General features: G+C 34.7%; 2 protein-coding genes across 2 annotated transcripts; both read left to right on the forward strand.

Moving 5' to 3' along the window:
- The first annotated feature begins 4,922 nt into the window (after positions 1–4,922).
- LOC100783952 (heat shock 70 kDa protein 16) lies at positions 4,923–11,186 on the forward strand. The gene is made up of 10 exons (XM_003532075.4): positions 4,923–5,092; positions 5,467–6,775; positions 7,092–7,304; positions 8,070–8,165; positions 8,256–8,402; positions 9,015–9,209; positions 9,669–9,815; positions 9,887–10,015; positions 10,103–10,233; positions 10,734–11,186. The coding sequence occupies exons 2-10, from the start codon at positions 5,606–5,608 to the stop codon at positions 10,813–10,815; spliced, it is 2,310 nt and encodes a 769-aa protein (XP_003532123.1). The 5' UTR covers positions 4,923–5,092; positions 5,467–5,605; the 3' UTR covers positions 10,816–11,186.
- Positions 11,187–11,974: 788 nt separating this feature from the next.
- Positions 11,975–25,218, forward strand: LOC100784480 (probable dipeptidyl-peptidase 5). Its single transcript, XM_003532076.5, has 18 exons — positions 11,975–12,348; positions 12,846–13,033; positions 13,661–13,765; positions 13,878–13,949; positions 14,390–14,537; positions 15,465–15,547; positions 16,221–16,276; positions 17,035–17,171; positions 17,256–17,349; positions 17,444–17,509; positions 17,585–17,807; positions 23,185–23,286; positions 23,543–23,628; positions 23,716–23,838; positions 24,238–24,307; positions 24,398–24,489; positions 24,630–24,734; positions 24,806–25,218. The coding sequence occupies exons 1-18, from the start codon at positions 11,990–11,992 to the stop codon at positions 24,917–24,919; spliced, it is 2,223 nt and encodes a 740-aa protein (XP_003532124.2). The 5' UTR covers positions 11,975–11,989; the 3' UTR covers positions 24,920–25,218.
- Positions 25,219–25,743: the final 525 nt, after the last annotated feature.

Consider the following 25,743-nt stretch of genomic DNA (forward strand, 5'->3'; position numbering starts at 1 on the left):
TATTGAAGTGTGGAAAACTCTTGGAGATAGAGGTCTTGAGTGGCTCACCGAACTCTTTAACGAAATTATGAGGTCAAAACGCATGCCGGAGGAATGGAGGGGAAGCACGTTAGTGCCAATCTATAAGAACAAGGGGGATATACAAAATTGTGCAAATTATAGGGGAATCAAGCTCATGAGTCATACCATGAAATTATGGGAAAGAGTGATCGAACGGAGATTAAGAAAGGAGACTCAAGTTACTGAGAATCAATTTGGTTTCATGCCGGGAAGGTCGACCATGGAAGCGATTTATTTATTACGGCGGGTGATGGAGCAATATCGCATGGCCCAACAAGACTTGCACTTGATTTTTATTGACTTGGAGAAAGCGTATGATAGAGTGCCTAGAGAGATTTTGTGGAAAGCTCTAGAGAAGAAAGGGGTTAGGGTTGCATATATTCGAGCTATCCAAGATATGTATGATAGGGTATCGACTAGTGTTAGGACAAAGGGTGGAGAGTCAGACGATTTTCCCATCACAATTGGTTTACATCAAGGGTCAACCCTTAGCCCCTACCTTTTTATCTTAATTCTGGATGTCCTCACGGAACAAATCCAAGAGATAGCGCCGAGATGCATGCTTTTTGCAGATGACATAGTCCTCCTTGGAGAGTCGAGGGAGGAGTTGAATGAGAGGTTGGAAACTTGGAGACGAGCTCTAGAAACACATGGCTTTCGCCTAAGTAGAAGCAAATCAGAGTATATGGAATGTAAGTTCAACAAAAGAAGGAGGGTTTCTAACTCAGAGGTGAAAATAGGAGACCATATTATCCCTCAAGTCACACGGTTTAAATATCTTGGGTCTGTAATACAGGATGATGGGGAAATTGAAGGGGATGTGAATCATCGCATTCAAGCAGGATGGATGAAATGGAGAAAAGCATCGGGGGTGTTATGTGATGCAAAGGTACCGATCAAGCTAAAGGGAAAGTTTTATCGGACTGCGGTAAGACCGGCGATTTTGTACGGAACAGAATGTTGGGCGGTCAAGAGCCAACATGAGAATAAAGTAGGTGTAGCGGAGATGAGGATGTTGCGGCGGATGTGTGGTAAGACTCGATAGGATAAAATTAGAAACGAAGCTATTAGAGAGAGGGTGGGAGTAGCGCCTATTGTAGAGAAGATGGTGGAAAATAGACTTAGGTGGTTTGGGCATGTAGAGAGAAGACCGGTAGACTCTGTAGTGAGGAGAGTAGACCAGATGGAGAGAAGACAAACAATTCGAAGCAGAGGAAGACCCAAAAAGACTATAAAGAGGTTATCAAAAAGGATCTCGAAATTAATGGTTTGGATAGAAGTATGATACTTGATAGAACATTATGGCGGAAGTTGATCCATGTAGCCGACCCCACCTAGTGGGATAAGGCGTTGTTGTTGTTGTTGTTGTTTTGTGCAGCCAAGTCATTCTATATTTTTACCTCTTGCTCTTGCTCATATTACTGATGCCGAAGAGGTATTAATTTTAACTGTGTGATGACCTTTATTAAATGTTTCTATAATAAATTCATTATAATATATGGTCAATATTGGTGCACTTCTTGGAGTAATTCATATAGAGGGGTCATGCATTTTCACTAGAGGATATGGCGTTGGCACACGATATGGTCATATGGATCCTGTAGGTAAAGATGCGTGGATATTTGTCTACTATTTGCATATTTTATTTAGATTTAAATATATTTTTGTTCTTGTAATTTAGTTTTTCATTTTAGTTTTTATATAATATGTTTATTTTATTTTTCATCTTTAAAATATTTTAGATAATGTTTTTTCACTATTTTAAGTATTTTTTATTATTTAAAATGCTATCTAACACATCTTACAAGTACCAAAATGAAAAAAAAATGTAAGGATAAAAATGAAAAAAATGTCAAATTACAGAGACAAAAAATATATTTAAGCTTTTTTATTTAAGTAAAAAAATTATAGTTGTTTTGTGAAATTAGGGATGAGCAACGGTCAAGTTTGACCAAATTAAGCCTAAAAATATCAATTCGTAACAAATTAAACCCTTTATATTTCAGCCCATTTTTTGTTGTATGTTTCATCGAGTTGAGTGGATTTGACATTAGTTGAGTCATAGATTAGGTGAGTGGATTTCCACTGGTTAACATCTTAGAAACAAGGAATCTTTGACATGTTGTAATGGAGAAAATAACACAAATCCAAAATATATTAAAACAAAAGGGCATACTACTCTAAGCTTTCAACTCAAGCATACTCCAAAGTTTTAAACTCTTTGATACATGATTTGGTCTGATTTAGTTACCAATGAAATTTCTGGGGAAAAAATTAAATCTAACCATTAAAACCCATTTTTTAGCGTATATGATTCATCATCTTATTTGATTTGACTCTATAGCTTTACTATAGCCTCAACTAATCTAAGTTTATGTTGGATGATACTTTTGTGATAACCTCTATTGTGAATGATTCTTAATGACCTTTTTTTTTCCGACTTGATGTGTGGCAGTTATGCAACGTAGTCGATGTTGATTATCCAAGAAGGTTGCCCTAGTGGTTACTAAAGTGGGAAGGTATAAATGCTAAGTTTAAAAAAGTTGCATCCAAAATGCCAATAGACAAAAGTTTTCTATTTGCGTTTGATGTATCAGATGTAATGTTAGTAGTCAGATGCTAAACTATGTAGCATTTAAGACCAAATGAGTGTGTTGTTGATTTGATCCTTCTTGGAGAGAATTTTAATTTGAATATTCTTCACATGATTTGTAAAAGTGAAAGGAAGGAAAAAGTTTAAGTATAAATAAAGCCTCTAACTACATAAAAAGACGCACCACATTAGACAATGATGCACTTCACTAAATACAAGGTGGTTAGTTTTCTAAAGTTAGATTGGATTGCTACCCAAAGAAGATAATCATAATGCTTTATCAATTGTGGGTGATTGAAATATGACAAAAGTAGGCTATTGTGGGAGAGTCGATTAAGTCTCCTACAGTGGAAAAGTCATTTTGACCATAGGATGTGTGAGACTACCGTAAGATTGCATACATCGGATTATCATTTTTTTTTAAATGCTCTACTTTCTTGTCATGCAAATTCGATTCATTGCCCCTCCACTTCTCTCTCCCTTCCATCTATTTCTTCCTCCTCAAATAGTCAAGCTTCTCCAGCCCATCTTCCTCTACCAACAACTTCACCAAAACCCACTCGAACAAACTAGATTCGAAGTCAACCCATTCCCACCCGTGGCGCCTCCCTCTCCCATTCACACCTTTCCATCAGTGTCCTTGTTGGTGTCAATAAGCTATCCATGGATGCCTCCCACGCCTTCTGCAAGTTCACGACAAAGATAAAAATATCCTAAGTAAGGTCGACCACATTAAGATCATAGAAGTGTGTTTATTTTTTTTTCTCAATTTATGTTTTTTTTATATATTTCAATTTATTTTATGGTGATGTTTGTAATTTAATTTGGGATCTAGTGAATATATGATGATGTTTGCAATTAAATTTGGAAGCTGGTCAATAAATTGTGGCTTATTCAAAATTGATGACATGAACAAGGAGATAAATACACTAATAAAGAAATTGGAAAAGAGGGCCAAAGCTCCAAATCAAAGAAATGGAGAAGAAGAGAGGTCATCTAAAAAAATTAAGTGTAGCCATTTTTACTATACATCAACACTTGTCTCTAGGAAAAACACATTTTACAGCCAAAATGACTTTTCCCACATGTGAGGGACTTAATCTACTCTCCCATAATAGCCTACTTCCAAACATTAAATGCTTCAATACTAACCCAACTTCAAACAATAGATAAAACACAAAAAAGAATATCGTTTGGAGACAACGATTACTTTATCAAGCAAACCTATAAATATCGCTTATGGAACATTATTGTTTTAATGTGTTTAAAATTATCAAAATAACCTCAAAACTTTTGGAGGAAAATTTTGAACTTGTGTATATTGCTTTATATAATAAAGATATATTTTAAATTATTTTTTTTTGTAATTAAATAGTGCATGAAACACAATTAAAAAATATTTTAATTACATCTTTTATTTGTGAACATTATTATTTTAATATGTTTAAAATTATCAAAATAACCTCAAACTTTTGGGAAAATTTAGGCTTGTGTATATTACTTTATATAACAAAAATAAAAATAAAGATAAAGATAAAAAATAATTATTTCATCAGAAATTTGTAATGATACATCTAATTGCATCATTTTCATAATATATTTTTAATTATTTTATTTGTAACTAAGTAGTGGATGAAACATAATTAAATATTTTAATTGCATATTTTGTTAGTCAACATTGTTATTTTAGTGTAATTAAAATTACAAAATAATCTTATTGGGGAGAAATTTGGACCTCTGTATATTACTTTATACAATAAAAATTTAATTATTTAAAAATAAATTTATAATTAATATGATATGTCTAATTGCATCATTATCGTAATATATTTTAAATTATTTTATCTATAATAAAATAGTGCATGAAACCTAATTAAATGACATTTTAATTGAACATTATTGTTTTAATGCATTTAAAGTTATCAAAATAACCTCAAACTTTTGCGAGAAAATTTGGACTTGTGTATATTAAAAATAAAGATACATTAAAACAATGGGAAATAATAAAGATTATATTAAGATATATTAAGCATTAATATTTTTATTAAAACAAATTATTTATAAATATGCAAACCTACTTTTTTTAAGTAAACATATCACCCCACTTTTATATATTTAAAAAAAATTCTGAATTAGAAAAAGAGGCCAAAGGGTAAGCCACCACTAGGACCAAATTGTACTATTTATATTTCCATCCCACCCTTGTTTCTTCACTCTTGAATTAGAGGGTATAATTACAAAACCACTTTTTACAAATATGACCCCAAATAAACTCACTTTTCTCATATCTGGCGTCGTTGCTCACTTCTGTAAAAACCCCTGCTTCGTGCCATTGACATAAAGCGAAGATTTTTCTCTCTCTCACTCTCTTTGTCTTCCATCTTCGTCACCACCCGCACTATGCAATCCCAAATGCTTCTTGATTCCACCATCCGTAAGGTATATTCCTTTCTTCGTTGCTGTTCAATTCAGATTGGCTCAACCCACTTTTTGTTAGCTTATGTGGCTTTTTTGTTACATTGAAAACATGCCCCTCTTTTCCCCCCTCAATTTTTCTGGGAAATGAAGGAAAATTCAACGGAAAAATATGATTTTAGTAATGGGTTTGGCGTAAATTGTTGGTTCCCCCTCCCCCATTTCACCATTTCCTTTTTGCCCCATTTTTTACTTTTGTTCCTGCTTGCACCTGATGAGCAATCTAAGGAATTTTCAGCAATAGTAGATGGAGTTTAGTTTGTTAGTACTTTCATTTTGATGATAAAGGTTTATCATTTTGATGTGTCTTTTTAAATCCCTTTTGTTTTGTTTTGTAGTGATTTGTGGTGAAGCCTAGGTTTCTGGGCTGGTTTTGTGGAATCTGGTGAAGTTTTGGATTTTGGGGGTGTTGGTTGAGTAGAGTGGGTGAATTGGATTGGACTAGTTGGTTGAAGTTTGGTGCAAGTGAGTTGAGATATGAGTGTGGTGGGGTTTGACATTGGTAATGAGAACTGTGTCATTGCTGTAGTTAGGCAACGTGGCATTGATGTTTTGTTGAATTATGAATCCAAACGTGAAACCCCGGCTGTGGTCTGCTTCAGCGAGAAGCAGCGGATTTTGGGGTCTGCTGGTGCTGCTTCTGCTATGATGCACATCAAGTCCACAATATCTCAAATAAAGAGACTAATTGGAAGGAAGTTTGCAGACCCTGATGTGAAAAAAGAGCTGAAAATGCTCCCTGGTAAGACTTCTGAGGGTCAAGATGGAGGCATTTTGATTCACTTGAAGTACTCGGGGGAGATTCATGTATTTACACCTGTTCAATTTCTGTCCATGCTCTTTGCTCACTTAAAGACTATGACCGAAAACGATTTGGAGATGCCCATTTCAGATTGTGTTATTGGGATCCCATCTTACTTTACCGACTTGCAGAGACGGGCGTATCTTGATGCAGCGAAAATTGCCGGGTTGCAGCCTTTGAGATTGATCCATGATTGTACTGCAACTGCCCTTAGTTATGGAATGTATAAAACAGATTTTGGCAGTGCAGGTCCAGCTTATGTTGCATTTATTGACATTGGTCACTGTGATACTCAGGTCTGTATTGCATCATTTGAGTTTGGGAAAATGGAGATACTTTCACATGCATTTGATAGGAGCTTAGGAGGGAGGGACTTTGATGAGGTTATATTTAGTCATTTTGCAGCAAAATTCAAGGAAGAGTACCACATTGACGTGTATTCTAAAACAAAGGCGTGCTTTAGGCTACGTGCAGCATGTGAGAAATTGAAGAAAGTTTTGAGTGCAAATCTAGAGGCACCTCTAAATATCGAGTGCTTGATGGACGGGAAAGATGTTAAGGGATTTATCACAAGGGAAGAATTTGAGAAGCTGGCATCAGGATTACTGGAGAGAGTTTCTATTCCTTGCCGCAGAGCATTAACTGATGCAAACTTGACAGCAGAGAAGATTTCTTCTGTAGAGCTAGTTGGTTCAGGTTCTAGGATTCCAGCTATAAGTACATCACTAACTTCTCTGTTCAAGAGAGAACCCAGCCGACAGCTGAATGCAAGTGAGTGTGTAGCTCGTGGTTGTGCTCTACAGTGTGCAATGCTCAGTCCTGTTTACCGCGTGAGAGAATACGAGGTTTGCGTATTTTTTTTCTCCTAATATATTCTCATCTTATCTTATGTTATAAATATATATTGCTGATTAGAATTGAGTTTGTAGATCCTTAGAAATGTAGTAAATTAGTAATTCTGAAAGGATCAAGTTGTTACCTAGGTTTATTCTAACAAGTTTTGTTTTCAACCTTTTGATTGTCTTCCATAGTTCCATTTTTTCTCTCTCTTTTTTTTTTTATTTGAAATGTAATTTCCATTACTCATTTGTATAGACTCACGTGCCTCTCTTTGTCATATTGTTCTCTATATAATTAATGTGATTTCTCATGTCTGTTCAGGTCAAGGATGTTATTCCCTTTTCAATTGGACTTTCATCAGATGAAGGTCCAGTTGCTGTGAGATCAAATGGTGTACTTTTCCCAAGAGGCCAACCCTTTCCAAGTGTTAAAGTCATAACCTTTCAGCGAAGTAATTTGTTTCATTTGGAAGCTTTCTATGCTAACCCAGATGAACTACCACCTAGGACATCTCCTAAAATTAGCTGTGTCACGGTATGCCCTCTTTAGAACATTCAGCTAATGTGAAGCAGTTAAAATTATTTTGTGCACATTTTTATCTGTTTTAAATTTTCTTGTCAACCACCCCACCCCCCTTTCTTAGTAGTAGTTATCATCCTCACTCTCCTGGTTTTCCTGTGTGTTTAATGCAAATCATGCACTATAGCTTTTGTGTGAGCACTTTTTTTAGGGGGTAAATCTATGTGGACTTTTTAACATTCTTTATTTTACTTTTTGGGTACTTAATTATTCTTATATATGTTTAAAATTTAAATCCCACAGAGAAGTTTGTTTTTGGTAGAATATCATCATTCCCACAATCTACACCTTTTCTTTTTGAGCTGTAATATTCCAATATTTAGAATCTGTTGATGTAATATCTCCAAACATTTTGTTGACTCTTCTCAGTTATTGGCATCAAGTGAAAAAAATCACTTCAATGGATCCAGAGCTGTTGCAATAGACCCCTCACGCTATTTCCCAACAAGAGATAAACTTCGTTACAAATGGCCTGTGACTGACTATTACTTGTTTTGACATAAAAGGAAACCATGTTGTAAAACTAATTAGGCATAACAATATGAAAGTCAGAATCAGTTTTCTGTGGATATGCACACACTTGACTAAATCATTATGTTAGGAGAAAGAAGTGTATGTGGTAGATCTAACGTCATTCTTTGTGATGGCAATTCAGCATGCATTATCTGCATGCCCACACCTTGAAATATGCTTATGCATTTGATCACTACTTCATTTCAGATTGGTCCTTTCCATGGATCCCATGGTAGTAAGATCAGAGTTAAAGTTAGAGTTCCACTTGATCTGCATGGCATTGTCAGTATTGAATCAGCTACAGTAAGTAAGAAGCCTCATTTTATCTTTCCATACTGCATTATTAGTTTTTCTAAGAGAGATCTTTGCACATAAACCTTTCTATGGTTTCAGTTGATCAAGGATGACATGGATGATTTGGTTATGGCTGGTGATTATCATTCAAATTCTGATGCAATGGACATTGATCCCATTTCTGAGACAGTTACCAATGGGTTTGAAGATGATACCAATAAGAAGTTGGAATTTCCATGTAGTTCTGTAAGTACTCATGTTTTCCCCTTCTCTTTATCTCACTTTCAGTTTTCCTTTCTGGGAAATCTCAGAGGTTGGAGATTTCTGGCAATTTTATCCTTTGAGCATGGAAAATCGTATAGATAAAATGTAAGAAGCAATTGCCATAATCTCTGATGAATTCTGTGACATTTGTCATGATTGATTTTCATAAAGTCCATTTGTTGTTAGGAGTAAATTTATTAGTTTTAGTTACCCTTTTGGTTCCTATAGTTGCAACCACTTTCCATTTTAGTCCCTATAGTTTAAAATATCTCATTTTGTTCCCTATAGTTGCAATTTTTTTATCCCTTTGGTTCTTGCCATCAAAACTGCTACAAAACAGAAACTTTCACTACCAAAAAATTTAGACAGTTTCAGTTTTGTGGTAATTTTAAAGGATCTGGTGTAAAGGGTTAAAAATTGCAACTATAGGGACCAAAAGGGCATTTAAACCATTTTATTATAATTATCATTCCTTTTCAAAGGCTGATTGCGATTCTGGTGATATAATATTTTTGCGGTGATAATTATGATTGCAAATATGATTCATTTTGGTATTGGGAGTTATTAAAATATTTCTATCATACCTTTTTACAGGCTGATGGTACAAGAAAAGATAATAGAAGGCTTAATGTGCCAGTGAATGAGAATGTCTATGGTGGAATGACAAAGGCAGAGATCTCAGAAGCTCTTGAAAAAGAACTCCAGTTAGCCCAACAGGACAGAATTGTAGAGCAAACCAAAGAAAAGAAGAATAGCTTGGAGTCTTTTGTTTATGATATGAGGAGTAAGGTATAGATCCAATGTCTCAAAAATTGTAGACACGACTGGGTATTTTGATGAAGGGTTATTTGGATTTTATGCGGTCACACACTAAGCATAAGCTATAAATAGTTTTGTCCATTGGCTGATCCTTTTTTTCAAAAAAGAAAACAGACATGTTCCTTTTTAAAGAATTGGATTTAACTTTTGTTAAGTTAATTAAAAGTCTTGAGTGTGTCACATGAGAAATTTTATGGTGTAGTTATTGAAATTTGAAAATTGATTGTCATGACTTTCTGTGGTGATTCATTTGTAAATGCAAGGCCGAGATTGGTTTCTTTGTAATCTTATCTGTGAAGGGTTGGAAATTTTAAATCTTTAAATTTGTATCTCTTTCAATGCTACTGACTCTATACTGGCATTTGAAGATTATGTTTTTGGTTCTATTTTGCTTTGTGAGCTGAAATTTAACTTCATTTATTTGAATAGCTCTTCCACACATATCGGAGCTTTGCAAGTGAACAAGAGAAGGATGGCATATCTAGAAGCCTTCAAGAGACTGAGGAATGGCTTTATGAGGATGGTGTTGATGAAACTGAACATGCTTATTCTTCAAAACTGGAAGATCTGAAAAAGGTTTCCCTCCCCCCCTTTTATTACTGAATTCCATGCTGTACTTCTTGTTTATAATCTATGTACTCTTGTAGCTGGTAGATCCAATTGAGAATCGGTACAAAGATGATAAAGAAAGAGTGCATGCTACACGAGATTTATCAAAGTGCATTTTAAAGCATCGTGCTTCTGCAGATTCCCTTCCACCCCAGGATAAAGAACTGGTACAAAAGATTTATGCTAGTATATGCTTTTGTGATTATGATGCTGCCCTTAAGATCAGCTTTCATGTGATGAGTTTATTGTTTCAGATCATCAATGAGTGCAATAAAGTGGAGCAGTGGTTGAAAGAGAAGATCCAGCAACAAGAATCATTTCCAAAGAATACTGACCCAATATTATGGTCAAGTGATATCAAGAGCAAGACAGAGGAGTTAAACTTGTATGATTTCTGTTTTCTTTTTCAGAAGTGTATATTTATTGTTTTCTATGAATCCATGCGACACAAGTCTAGAGAACAACTATTCATAAAATCTTAGTTAGGCAATCAAATCTATTGATTCATGTGTAATAAAGTTCCACATATGATATCAACAGATTTCATAGGGAATAATATTTCTCGTGATCATTTTGAATTAGGACAATACTTAGATACAATTTTTTAGGTACTTTTGATGTACTTCAATCAGAATTAGAGTTTCATCTTGTTAACCTAAGTTAACATTTAATGCAAACATTTATTACACAGATTACCGAGGTGAAACTCTAATTTTGATTGGAAAATAGCACCAAAAACTCCTAAGGAACCACATCTATGTTTTGTCCTTTGAATTATACACTTGCTTGTTCAAAACATTGTTCATATGGTCTTGTAAACATGCTTGTCTTTTCCCTTTGATTTTATCTCAACATTAACAAATGTTCTATTTTGGTGGTTTTCAGAAAATGCCAACAGATATTGGGATCTAACGCTTCTCCATCTCCAGAAGACAAAGACAAGCCGGATACTTTCAATGATCCATGAATACATTGATGTGATTATACCACATGGAACTGAAGACCCAAGTTTTCATCACTGATACCATCTGACAAATATAGAAAAAAAAAGTTTCCTTTCATTTTTGCTTTGCAGCGATTTGTATTTTCATAATCTATCTAATATTTTCTGATATGATATAGTTTCTTCAAATGAATCGAATAGATTCTGCTTTAGGGAAGAAAAAAAATGTGTGAAGTATTAGTGGCACTTGTTTCTGCTTTGTGCTCAAATAAATTCTTACAAAATTGATTGGTCAATCTCGAATAATGTCGGAGTCTGTTGTGAAGCTTTTAGCATATAAGAACGTGTTACGCGGCTTTATGATAATGAATGAAATTAAATGACTGTTATTATTATTGTTAGGCTGGCCACAATTTACTTTGCATAACTCTACTTTTTTTTTAGTCTATCAATTTTATATGTTGTTCTTCTATTCAAATTATTATGTTCTATCTTCTATTCAAATTATTATGTTCTATGGTTGCTTGTAACATTAGGGGGCATTTGTTTCATAAATTATTTCTTTAGTTATGGGAATATTTTTTGTTGAGAATATAAATTGGAAATGTTATTTTCGAGTATTTTATAAAAAATGATATATTCTGCAATAATTTCAATAATTTTTATTGTCTAAGTAACAATAAGAGAGATAATTTTTTCAATATCATATTTTTGGAAATAAATAAATAATTTGTGAAATAAATGCGACCCTAGATTATTTATTTGCTATATTATTATTGTTGTATAGTAAAGACTAACATTACATTTGACTTATATTGCAAATTGCTTCCAAAGGAATGATTTTCGTATTTTATTAACTGGATTGGATAAACAAATCAAAATTGAAATTTTTTGTTAAAAAATATTATTAATGTTAAATAAAATATAACTCAGAGTAAAAAAAAAGGAAAGAAAAAGAGAAAACAAGAGTAGAGTTTATAGAAGATAAAAATGATGTGTATTAAGATGAATAATCCATTCATAATAGTTAATACAATAAATTAGAATATAGTATTATCATGAAAAAGTACATGTAACCTAAATGAAAAAAATAGATTTAAATATGTTTTTTTTATTTTTATTTCCGGTAAAAAAATTTAGTACTTTTTCTTTTATCATGGTATATAATCGAAACAGTAAGGTACTAAAATAACGTAGAATGGCCACGTTAGCCATTGCCGTTCTCACTCTCACTACTCGCTTTTCTTCTTCTTCATCACCTTATTATTCCAACTTCTTCTTCACTCGCTCCTTCAACCATTTCACCACAAAGTTGGTCTCTTTCGAAAAAACCCATCAACGACGTCGTTTCTTTTGCAGCAACTGCAAAAGGGCAATGGCTTCTTCAGCAGCCACCACCATCCCTTCACTTTCTGAGAGAATCACCGCACCATATGGCTCCTGGAAGTCCCCCATCACCACTGACGTCGTCTCCGGTGCCTCCAAGAGGCTTGGCGGCACCGCCGTCGACGGCCGCGGCCGCCTTATTTGGCTGGAATCACGGCCAGCAGAATCGGGGTAAGTGCATATATGGTTTCATGTTGGAGAACTGGTTCCCAGTTCAGAATTCAGAATTGATTTTAGATACATTTTTAAATGTTTGCTTTCACTTTTTGAAATTAGTTTTAACCAAAATCATTCTTACAAACTTAATTTCATTAAAAGTTAATTTTGTATATGGTCACCCGAACACACAAAGTGTCCCTTTCGGTCATTTGTTTAGACAAAACCTAGATATAGTTCCTTAAGTGCTTTTTAAGTGGTTTGATGTTGTTCTCGGATTAAAATTAGAGTTCTTACCTTGGTAACTTATGTCAACATTTATTGCAAACCTTTATTATTATGTTGATTACCAAGATAGAACTCTAAATCGAATTGGAAAGCAGTATCAAGACTCAAGAGTACCTGAGGAACTTGTTGATAAAAAAAAGTACTTTTGGAGAGTTTGGAAGTGGGGAAAAGGTGAAAGTTTTAAACTTTTAGAGTTTGCACATTGACCCTTTTTGTTTTTTCAGACGGGGGGTTCTTGTTGTTGAGCCGGAAAATCCAGGAGGTGAGGCTGTGGACATTACTCCTAAGGAGTTTGGAGTTAGAACAGTGGCTCAGGAGTATGGAGGTGGTGCTTTCACAGTTTCAGGCGATGTTGTTTTCTTTGCAAATTACAAAGATCAGAGATTGTACAAGCAATCCATCAGTTCTCTTGGTGAGCATTACAAGCATCAATTTTCATTTTCCAGTGCCATATTTTCCAAAACAATGTTATTGTGTGTTATTGACAGGTGGAATGGAATAGAGTTTAGTAGGATGGAATGGAAAAGATCAAAGGAATGAAGTTAATGTTTTATGATGTAATGGTTGAAAATTTTCTTTTCCACTAGTGAGAAGTGATTTAAATGTAAGGAGATTAGTCAATAATTAGTTGGTTCCATTTCACAATGGCAAAGTTGGACGAAAGAAAGATAGAGATTGGATGGAATGGGATTGAATAGATTCTAGCAGCTTTTGTTCCATTTCATCCTATTTTAAGTAATCCTAACATTGGCAACTAATTTCATTCCATTCCATGCCCCTCCAATCCACCCCCTTTCCATAAATGTAGCTGAAATGCCTTTTGTTTGTGGCCCTTTTGAATTGACGTGTTGTCTTGCTCTTATATCTGTTGTATATTGTCATTAATTTTTGTTTTCTTTGTATTTAACTTTTGGTAACATATACAGATTCATTAGTGTCTATCTGGGAATATTGATTTGGTGGGGTGTTATTCACAAAAGTGTATGTGAAGCAATTTTCTTAATTAGTGCTGGAAATTTTATGCTTTGTACCATGGCAGATGTGCCTCCCATACCTCTCACTCCAGACTATGGTGGCCCAGTAGTCAGCTATGCTGATGGAATATTGGACGTACGCTTTAACCGTTTTATTAGTGTAAGGGAAGGTAAGCAGTCCAGAATCAGTTTATCTTCAAGGCTTATGTCAGAATGTTCCCAGTGTTTTTACTTGTTAAAACATTCATTTATTTGGTCCTAAATGTATGATCTTGTTGCCAGATCGTTGCGAGAGCAGTCAAAATCCAACTACAACTATTGTATCTATAGCACTTGGCAGTAAGGATGCTCAGGGTAATAATTTATGGCTTACTAGTGAGTTTAACCCGTGGATAGATTGAATGAATACAGAAAATAAAGGTCTGTTCAGTTTGAAAAAACATTTTCTGTTCTGAAAATAATTATAAATATATTACATTATTGTTTTCACTTTGTTTGCTATTTTAAAAGATTTATGTTGGAAGTGTTTAAAACATTTTTTCTTTTCTTTTTACCATTTCCTATATAAATCTTTGAAAACATGAAATAATTTTTTGTAATTATTTTCGAAAGCAAGAAATGAAAACAAAAACACTTTTATTATGTTTTTATTGCTTGTTAAATGTGTTCAAACAGATCATAAGTGTTTCATTATTGCTTGTTAAATGCTTTCATTAATTTTGCTATTCTCGCTTGAGGGCTATTTTCAACATGCAATCAATATTTTATGTCTAACTAGATTGCGTGACGTTCAGAACCACAAGTACTAGTTGGCGGGAGTGATTTCTATGCTTTCCCGCGTCTTGATCCAAAAAGTGAAAGAATGGCTTGGATTCAGTGGAGTCATCCCAACATGCCGTGGGATAAATCAGAACTATGGGTTGGCTATATTTCTGAAAACGGGTGAGTAGAACTCTTTATTATTTGTAACTTGAAAAATTATTGTTTGTTTATCTTATAGGTCTCCTAATTGAGGTGACAATGAAATAATCTTTGGTTTTTTTCATATTGATTACTAGTCTATCTATGATACAATCTCTCTCTCTCTCTCTCTCTCTCTGGTGAATATGATATACTACCTCTGTTTCTATATATAAGAAACAAATACCCAATTCATCAAGACCAATAAAAGTAGTTAATTTGGTTAACTTTAATTAATAATATCATAAATTTGAATTTTATTCCAAAAATACCCATTGAATCAAAAGGTTTAAGTGGTGATTGCATTTAATGACACTACTCATTTTTTAAGGGATAACTTTTTCCACCAATGAGTATGACTTATCTCATTAGTAATCTTTACAATAAATAAGGGTATAGAAGGAAATTAGCAATTAATACATTTAAAGGTGGTCATATGTTTCTTATATTTAGGAACAAAAAATGTTCCCATTTGTTTCTTATATATAGGAATGGAGGTAGTAATTTCTTTTAATGCAAACAACTGATACTTTTGCAGATATTCAGTTCTTTTCTGAATCACACAATGCATGTCTAATATTTGTTGATTAAATTACATCACATGTTTTCTTAACCCTGAAAGGGAGAAAAAGTGATACTTGATTTGCATATGTACTTTTCAAATCTCAACTTTTGCACTTCTTCAATGTTATTGGTATTGATACAGTTCATAATATTCATGCAATGTTTTCTGACTGGATGATGCATAGTTGCTTCTTCTAGAAGATTTTTCCTGTTTCCCTCCATTTCTGTCTTTAATTCTATGTCCTGGATCTAGTTTCCAAGTTCCATATGATAGTAGGAGTTTCTGTTTTCTTATTATATGCCATGTTTCAACTTGAAGCCTAATCATCTTAAGGTTCCATGCAGAGAGATCTACAAGCGGGTATGTGTTGCCGGGAATAATCCTTCACTTGTGGAGTCTCCAACTGAGCCCAAGTGGTCTTCTGATGGTACATAAACTAGGCAATGTTTGTAACTCCCTATCCTCCTCTTCTCCTTTGAAAAAAATAAGGAATTTTTCAGTTTTATAGAACCAAAAATAGTTCTCAAGATTTTAGTTTTGTTGACTAAAGGTTTTCTGGAGATCATCAATTCGTGATTCTTTTTGAGGAATGCTAGCAACACTCTCTTTAACACTCCATAGTTGGCTGAAATTTATTGAAAATCATCAATTTTGGTGGGTCATGCTTCTCATTTAATGATTCTCTCTCCTGATTTAAAAGTGAGACCCACAAAAATTGGTGATTTTCAATATATTCAGCTAATCATGAATCATGAAGAGAGTGTTAGAAAAGAGAGTGTTTGAGAAAGTGTCGCTAGCATTCCTCTTTTTTTTGTTTTTGTAAGTGATCTTCAAGTCATGATAACCTCAGATATGGGGTCATGATCCTTCATCTATGTTAATTTATGATATCTTATTTTTCAATTGTGTAAAACATGCTTTTACTTCAGGTTTTTTGTCCAATGCTTCTACAGCATATCATTCATTCATGGGTTCTGTTCACATTTGAATGTTATTAATTCAAGGCTTACTACTGATTCCAACAAAAACATTTGTTATGATCTTTCTGTGCATTCTGGTTCACTTTACTTTTTTTTTTTTTTTTTAATTTAACTATGCAGGAGAGCTGTTTTTCATCACGGATAGGGAAAATGGTTTCTGGAATCTCCATAAATGGGTAATTTTTTCCCTGTTTATTTCTGCAAAACATGAATTATATATAGTGGGTTTCATTTACGTTTGATTCTGTAATTTCTGCATCGATAAATATGCATTGATACTTTAATTTTAAATACACATGGAAGGTCATGTTTGAGATATATATTTTTTGGAGGCTTGGTGGAACACAAATTGTTATTATGTTGTAAAAAGTTCATTGAACAAGTTCAAACTTTTATATTGTAGGTTCCTAACTAGGTGAATTTCCCACTACCTATTTGACTCTGTTGTTTTTAACCGAGTTTCTATGATTTGTCATTTTGGCATGTGTGCGTGTGTGAAGCCAATTTTGATATTTCCAAATTAAGATGTCAAAGAGAATCCTATTATTATGAATAATATAATTCAGAGTTAACTAAAGCTAATTTCATATGATTTGTGCCCTGAAAACAATTGGGTTTTGAATGTCATTCTGCCACGTAATATTTATATAAAAACCATGTAGTGGAAAATATTCTAGTTGGCTTTTTTTGGGCATTAACCTGTCACTGAGGTTGAATATCTCTATTAGTCTATTGTCACAGTATAATACAAATGCTTGTTTTTAATATTTCACTTTACATATAATGACCTGTTCCTTTTTGGTTTGTCTTGAATTCCCTTGTGCAAAAATCTGTTCATGCTTGAATGCATTTTATAGCTGGACATAGAATAGGAGCTAAATATCTAATTGATTGTTTTTATTTTTCTTTTTCTATCTTCTATAATCGGTTACAGATTGAGTCTGAGAATAAGGTCTTGCCTGTTTATTCTTTGGAAGCTGAGTTTGCAAGGCCACTGTGGATTTTTGGTATGAATTCTTATGAATTTCTTCAAAGTCATACACGGAAAAACTTAATTGCTTGCAGTTACAGGTAAATTCCTAGTCTGCTACCTGAAAGTCTCTCTCTTGTGGTCCAATCTGGTGCATGCAATCAAGGTTTTGGTTGTGCTTGCAGGCAGCAGGGGAAGTCATATCTTGGAATTATTGATGATGTGAAGGGCTCAAAATTAACTGTGCTGGATATCCCTTTCACAGATATAGATAACATTGTAATTTTTAAAATTGTTCCTTGTTTTTGTTTTTTGGTCTAAATAAATTCTTAAAGTGCAATAACTGTCTTGTTGTGCAATCATGCCATTGCAGACTTCTAGTAATAATTACCTTTTTGTGGAGGGAGCATCTGCCGTTCATCCATCATCAGTGGCCAAGGTGCTTCCTTCTTCCCCCCATCATTCTCCTTCTTAGTTATTTCAATGCTTCCCCTGATTACTCCGTTGCTTTCAGGTGACTTTAGATAATGATAAATCAAAAGCAGTTGACTTCAACATTATTTGGTCCTCCTCTCCTGATAGTTTGAAGTATAGTTCTTACTTCAGTAAACCTGAGTTGATTGAATTCCCAACTGAAGTTCCTGGTCAAAATGCTTATGCATACTTTTATCCACCAACTAATCCTGATTTCCAAGCTAGTGAAGAAGAAAAGCCTCCATTATTATTGAAGAGCCACGGTAAATCTGGGTCTTGTATCTGGACTGATCATATTCTATTTCATATTCTAATTCATTTGGCCAATTAGATGTTGAAAGCCTGTGGAGTGGGTTCTTCCCCCTGCCACCAGAATTCATATGTAGTTGAATATCTCATGATCAACATACATGATAATTGAGATATTGTGGTCGATGTAAAAAAGATTGGGAACAATTAAAATATTAGACCTTTATACTATTACTGCTGAATGTTATGGATGTCATGAGTGCATTGTATGAAACTGTCAGTAGTAATTTTGATTTTACATTGGTGAATACATACTGACTTTTATTGGAGTATTGTGAAGGAGATGCAGTTATTCTACTGCAGTCCTGGGTTAACTTAGTTAAGATTTAGTTACTAAGTTAGTTAAGTCAGTTAGCTGTTCTAACTGATTAGTCTATAAATATAGAATTGTAACCATTGATTCATTGGGTTAATGAAACTAATTCTTCTCCCCTTTCTTTCCTCTGTTATCTTTTCTATTACAGTATCCAGAGCCTAGTTCGGTCCAACTTTGGCAGAATTGCATAATCCCTTTCCCTCCTCTTCTGCATTTTCCTATTCTTCCGCATTCCCTAATTCGATTGCCGAAAAATTTGATGATTCCAATTTTTTGCTGTGGCGACAGCAAATTGAACCGGTGATTAAATCACACCGGCTTCAACGCTTCGTAGTGAATCCGGTGATTCTGCCGTGATTCCTCTCCGATACCAATCGCAAAATCGGTCATGAAAATCCGGTGTTTGAAGTGTGGGAACAACAAGATCAAATCCTCCTCACATGGCTGCTGTCGATGCTCTCGAAGTCGATCTTATCACGCTGTTTGGAAGCATCCACTTGTATCAAGTATGGTATAAGATTCATGAGTATTTCAACAAGCAAACGTGAGCTCAAGCATGACAACTCCGTACTGAGTCGCAATCTCTTTCAATGAAGGATAGATCAATGTGTGCTTTTCTTCTTAAGGTTCAAGAGATTGCAGATGTGTTAGTGTCAGTTGGAAGCTTGATTTCTCCTCAATAACACATGGATGCTTTGCTCGAAGGTCTTCCTCGAGGTTACAACTCAGTGATTTCTGTAATAGAAAGCAAATTCGAATCGCTTCCGATTGCAGAAGTTGAGGTGCTTCTCTTAGCTCACGAAGCTCAATAAACTGGACTACTGATCACAAGAGTGTCTCTTTCTAGGGTATTCTTCTTCACACAAAGGCTACAAGTGCCTTTCTTCTTCAGGAAGGTTGTTTATTTCCAAAGATGTGGTGTTTAATGAAATCAGGTTCCCCTTGTCATCATCTACTCCTAAAGAAGTGCCTTTCTCCGTACTGATTTGTTTGGATCTTCTTCAGTTTCTTGTAGCACCTTGTCATCATCTACTCATTGTAGTCTCCAGTCTATTCCCTTGGTTTCCTCTTCACCTACTCCTTCTCCCAATCTTTCTGTTGACAATTCTACTTCTGGTGAACATTCTGTCCCTTCTCAATCTGCAATTGATTCTAGTGCTATACCTATAGATCGTTCTGTTTCTGCTGAGATTCACAATTCTGATAGCAGTTTACCTTCTAATGGTGGAACCACTGGTGGTAATGGTGATACTAGTGTTGAAACTACTGGACATTCAGCTGATATCTCTATTCCTAATGTCTCTAACGCTGCATCTACCTCTATTGAGCATTCAGAATATACTACCCTTGCTCATTCATCTTTGCCCACAACCAGCACTAACACTCATCCTATGCGGACTAGATCAAAGTCTGGCATAGTTCAACCCAAAATTAACCCAACTCTTCTTCTAACTCATTGTGAACCTAAGAGTGTGAAGCATGCTATTTCTGATCCCAATTGGCTCCAAGCAATGCAACAAGAGTACTCTGCTCTCATTAATAATAATACATGGGATTTAGTCCCTCTTCCTTCTGGCAGAAAAGCTATTATTGACTGCAAGTGGGTTTTCAGGGTAAAGGAAAATTCAGATGGTTCTCTTCAACAGTTATAAAGCTAGACTAGTAGCTAAAGGCTTTCATCAAGTGCAAGGTTTTGATTTTAATGAAATTTTTTCTCCAGTAATCAAACATGTCACTATTAGACTCATCATCACTTTGGCATTGACACATCATTGGGATCTTTTCCAATTGGATGTAAACAATGCTTTTCTGAATGGTACCCTTGAACAGTCTGTGTATATGACACAGTCTCCTGGTTTTGAAAACTCAGATCGTTCTCTAGTTTGTCAGCTCAAGAAGGCTCTTTATGGGCTTAAACAGGCCCCTAGACAGTGGTTTGACAAGTTGCATTACTGCAGTTTGGATTTACAGCAAGCAAGTGTGATCCCTCTTTATTTGTCTACAAAACTCATATTCTTACTGTTTACCTTCTGGTTTATGTTGATATTATCATCACTGGCAGTTCTTGTACTCTGATTCAGAATCTTACTTCTAAACTAAATTCCAGTTTTCCTCTTAAGCTGCTTGGGAAACTAGATTATTTCGTGGAAATTGAGGTTAAGTCTATGCCCGATCTATTGTTCTCACTCAGAACAAGTATATTTGAGATCTTCTGCAGAAAACCAAGATGACAGGCTCAGCCTATCTCCTCACCTATGACCACTACCTGCAAGTTGTCTAAATCTGACAGTGATCTGTTTTCTGGTCCCACTTTCTACAGATCTGTTGTGGGAGCTTTACAGTACACTACTGTTATTAGACCAGAAATAAGTTTTGCAGTTAACAAAGTATGTCAGTTCATGTCTAATCCTTTGGATTCTCACTGGACAGAAGTTAAAAGAATTCTAAGGTACCTAAAGGGGTCTCTCTCTTATGGCCTTTGACTGAAACCAGCTATTTCCTCTCAGCCACTTCCTATCAGAGGCTTTTGTGATGCTGATTGGGCATCTGCTGTGGATGACAAGAGGTCAACCTCTGGAGCTGCAGTTTTCTTAGGGCCCAATCTCATTTCATGGTGGTCAAGTAAGCAACAAGTGGCTTTTGCTGTTAGATAAGGATAGAAGTCATAGGGTCTTGATAGCTGTATAATTTCTTTATCCAGTTTGGTTCCCATCGAGACTGTCCTAGTCTGGCCATGGGAACCATCTTACTGGTCTCTTTGTAATCACGGTACCTCTGGTACTTAGATTCTTATATAATATATATTTATCTTTGCTGACCAAAAAAAAAAAAAGTAAGCAACAAGTGGTATCCAGGTCAAGTACTGAAGCTGAATACCGGAGCTTAGCTTAAGTAACAGCTTAAGATTTTATGGATACAGACGCTCTTGTCTGAATTGGGTGTTTCCTTCAAGACACGAGTGGTGTTTTGTGACAATCAAAGTGCTGTAGCTCTAGCCTACAATCCTGTACTTCATACAAGGACAAAACACATGGAAATTGATGTATTTTTTGTCAGAGAAAGAGTTCTAACTAAGCAATTGATTGTGCATCATATTCCTGGCCTTGATCAATGGGCTGATGCTTTCACCAAGCCCCTCTCCAACCAGATTTTAGCTTCTCAAGGGCAAACTCAATGTGGTTGATCCTTCCTCCAAGTCTCAACCTCCTTGATTTTGAAGGGGGGTATTGGTGTATTGTAAAGGACATGCAGTTATTCTATTGCAGTCCTGGGTTAGCTTAGTCAATTAAGAATTAGTTACTAAGTCAGTTAAGTCAGTTAGAGTTAGTTAGCTGTTCTAACTGATTAGTCTATAAATACAAGATTGTAACCATTGATTCATTGGGTTAATGAAACTAATTCATATGTAGTTCAGTATCTCATGATCAACGTACATGATAATTGAGATATTGTGGTTGATTTGAAAAAGATTGCGAACAATTAAAATATTAGACCTTTATACTAATACTGCTGAATATTATGGAGGCTATGAGTTCATTGTAATGAAACTGTCAATACTAATTTTGACTTTACATTGGTGAATACATACTGACTTTGATTTATTTACATTGGTGAATACATACTGACTTTATGTTTTCATGCTTTTTCTTCATTCCTTTGTCTAAGGTTTCCAGGATGCCTTTGTTCTTTCTCTTGGTTTTGTAATCAAATGGAACCACAAAGTCAGGTGGAACCACTTCAAAGTCATCGTCATCACCCAGCTCCTGTCTTATGTTTTCATGTTTCTTTTCTTCATTCCAATTGACAAAAAATTTGGGTTTCTATTGAGCTCATTACTTTTCTTGATCTCATTCACACCCTTTAGAATAAGCACATATTTCTGTGCAGAATCAATGTAGATGGTATTTATACCAACTACAAATGTTATTTCATCTTGACTCAAGATATGTTTGTGCTCTCTTTCTACTTTTGGGATGACCTTTAGAATGTGCATACCACCCGAAGTGTATAGATTTTATACATGTGAATTTCCTTGTATGACTTAGGCACATAAGCAGAGTCAGATTTTCTTGTTATGAATCCATATGGTTGACAGGGTTTTAAAAATCTGTCCACTTTTGAGCACGAAATCATACAAGTCATAGTATTTAAGCTGTGACGCAGATATCATTTGCCTTGCCATGAAACCGGTGGTATACACATTCTAAATACCATCATGAAAGTAGAAAGAGAACACAAACATATCTTGAGTCAAGATGAAGTAACATGTGTAGGTGGTATAAATACCATCTATGTCAAATCTATACAGAAATATGTGCCTATTTGAAAGGGTGTGAATGAGCTGAAGAAAAGTAATGAGTCCAATAGAAACTCAAGTTTTATGTCATCTGGAATAAATAAAACACATAAGCCATGGAAGCTGAGTGATGGCGATGACTTTGAAGTGGTTCCATTTGATTACAAAAAGAGAAAGAACAAGAAAATGAAGACAAATCCCAGAGGAAGAGAAAGAACAAAGATATCCTAGAAACTGTTGACATTGAAGACAAAACCAAGAAGAAGGGAAAGAACAAAGGCATCATGGAAACTGTTGACTTTAAAGACAAACCCACATTTGGGCATTGTTCCAATGACTCTAACTTGTTAAACATTGTACTCGAGTTATACATCGTGTTACTTCCAGTTAATAACCTTGCATAGTACAAATCTATTGTAGTAATTCATGTTTGTGGTTTTAACAAGTTTTATGTTGGTTGTCGAGGGTCTAACACAACCCTCCTCCCTTATCTGGGCTTGGGATTGACTATGAGACCATAGTAAGAGTTCAATATGTTTAAACAAGTTTGTCAAATGTTCTTAATTAAATCAAATTTTGAATTGATAAATACTTTAGTACTTGATTGTTTATTGGACGTAATTGTTTTGGCAAACTTTTTATGCATGGGTTCTCTTAATGAGTAATGACTTCATACAACGCACTTTTATATTTTCATTATTTTGTTTGAATATTTCAGGTGGACCAACTGCTGAAACACGTGGAATTTTAAACTTGAGCATTCAGTACTGGACTAGTCGGGGTTGGGCATTCGTTGATGTTAATTATGGTGGAAGCACAGGTTTGTTTCTCACATCCAGAAAAATTTATTCTAATTTCTGAATTGCACTATCCTTTCTCCCCCATATTTTTGTTTTCGGTAGTTAGGACTGATAATTCTTTCTAGTTTGTTTATTTGTTTGTTTTTTTGCCATCCTACAAGCTTTTGGTTGTTTATGATTCACTATTTTAACTTTCTTCTCTTACAGCCTGTTGTAATCATTTCACTTACTGAAAAGATGTAAGTCAAATTGTCTGATTGGAATATTATTTGGAAGGTTATGGCAGGGAGTTCCGAGAACGGCTTTTGGGACGATGGGGAATAGTTGATGTCAATGACTGTTGTAGTTGTGCAACATATTTGGTATATTTTTATTTTTAATTTTTTTCTAATATTTGTGGCTGATGGATGTGGTATAAGAGTGGTTATATGATATAATCTCTTATGTAGGTGAACAGCGGAAAGGTAGATGGGGAGCGACTTTGTATTACAGGTGGCTCTGCTGGTGGGTATACCACCTTAGCTGCTCTTGCTTTTAAAGAAACTTTTAAGGCTGGGGCTTCTTTGTATGGTGTGAGTGCAACTTCTGATACCTTAGCAGTACATTTTCCTTAAGATTATAGTAATCTACTTAATCATTTTACCATGAAATAGGGTTCATGAATTTCTGACTTGTCATCAGTTCACCTTAGTTGGCTATTGGAGCATGTCACTTGTTTCACTACTTAATCATTTTTCTGACTTGTCGTGAACAATCTTTTTTTTTCCTACTTGAATATTCTTCTGGTGATTAATTTTAATAACCCCTTTAGTTGCTTACAGATAAGATAGTACATATACCTTTCTCAGCCAGCCTTTTTTCAAAATCAAGAATAACGTAGTGCATGTTCTTATAACTTTAACAAAGAATAAAGGTTTAACAATTCATTGTCCTTATAATGGTATGTATTTTCCTATTGGTGTCTCAAACAGGTAGCTGACGTTAACATGCTGAGAGCTGAAACTCATAAATTTGAATCTCATTACATTGATAGACTAGGTGGTAAGTCAATGATGACCATTCAAGGTACCTATTATTTCTTTGGTTTATTTGTTCGATTTGATGTTCAGTCTATTCCTTAATTGATTGCAGGAGGTGAGAAGGGGTGCTATGAAAGATCACCAATCAATCATGTTGACAAATTTTCTTGTCCCATTATTTTATTTCAAGGATTGGATGACAAGGTTAGCAACAATTGCAACTATTTTCCTTTCACATATTTATTACTTAAAGGACTCTGGAGTGGAAATTGTCAACTTATTCCTAAATCTACTCTATATTACTGATAAAAATTAATCCGATAAATATGTCTTACACAATGCAGGTTGTGCCCCCAGAACAAGCTCGGAAAATTTACCAGGCTCTGAAGGAAAAGGGTGTGCCAGTTGCTCTTGTTGAGTACGAAGGAGAACAACATGGTTTCCGGAAGGTATGCGCCAATTTAATTATTTATCTTTTAGAATGAAATAGTGAATGTAATCAATAATGGGTTGGATGCAGGCTGAGAACATTAAGTTTACTCTTGAGCAACAAATGGTCTTCTTTGCACGATTGGTTGGACACTTCAATGTTGCTGATGATATTAATCCCATCAAAATTGACAACTTTGATTGATTGAGAATGACTTTTTCAGAGGTGCTGGTGTTGGCTTTCTTTGTCAAAGCAAGTTTTAAGCAATCTTTGTGAGGTACTGGAAGTGTTATTGCACCAATGAGCTTCTTCTGGCACATAGCCATAGTAGCCCTATATTAATGCGCATTGTCCAGAGTGTGCTGAGTTTCTACTATATATATTATCTTGGAGTTCTATTTGATCTTGTTATCTTGTTTCCTAGTTATCAATTTATATTTTGAAAGTGTGTTGCAGATACTGTACGTATATGTTTGTTTTCTATGATATCTGTCATGCATGGATAAAGTGGGTGATGATAAACTTCATAGTATTGAACTTTATTATGTTTCGGCAATGATAGTCTAATTGTTTTTATCTTATCTAAGAATGACAACTCGTGCAACTAATTAAGCTGAATCCAAACCTTATAAGATTCATTTGGCCAACCTTATTTCCTAACCAAAAATTCCATATAGTGGAAACCATCTGTAGACCGAACTGCAGATCAATCATGATGTTTTAAGTTCTATGGTTGATTTCAAAATTGTTTACCATGCTGCATGGCAACTCTTTCCTGTTATTAAAAAGGAAAAAAAAAAGTATCATATTTTTTCCCACACCAAAAATATATGAATTCTTAAGATATCATTGTGGATACAGAAAGAGTGTAGCAGAAGTTGCATTTTATGGTCCCTCCTTATAAAATAGACCACCAATACCCCAAGAGGGTAACAGTATCAATAATCAATAATAAATACATAAGAATAAATTAAATCCCTAATTTTAGTAACTAAATCCCTGATTTCTAGTAATAGATATAAACCTCG

Source organism: Glycine max, chromosome 8, assembly GCF_000004515.6.
Source record: "Glycine max cultivar Williams 82 chromosome 8, Glycine_max_v4.0, whole genome shotgun sequence".
Classification (NCBI taxonomy): domain Eukaryota; kingdom Viridiplantae; phylum Streptophyta; class Magnoliopsida; order Fabales; family Fabaceae; genus Glycine; species Glycine max.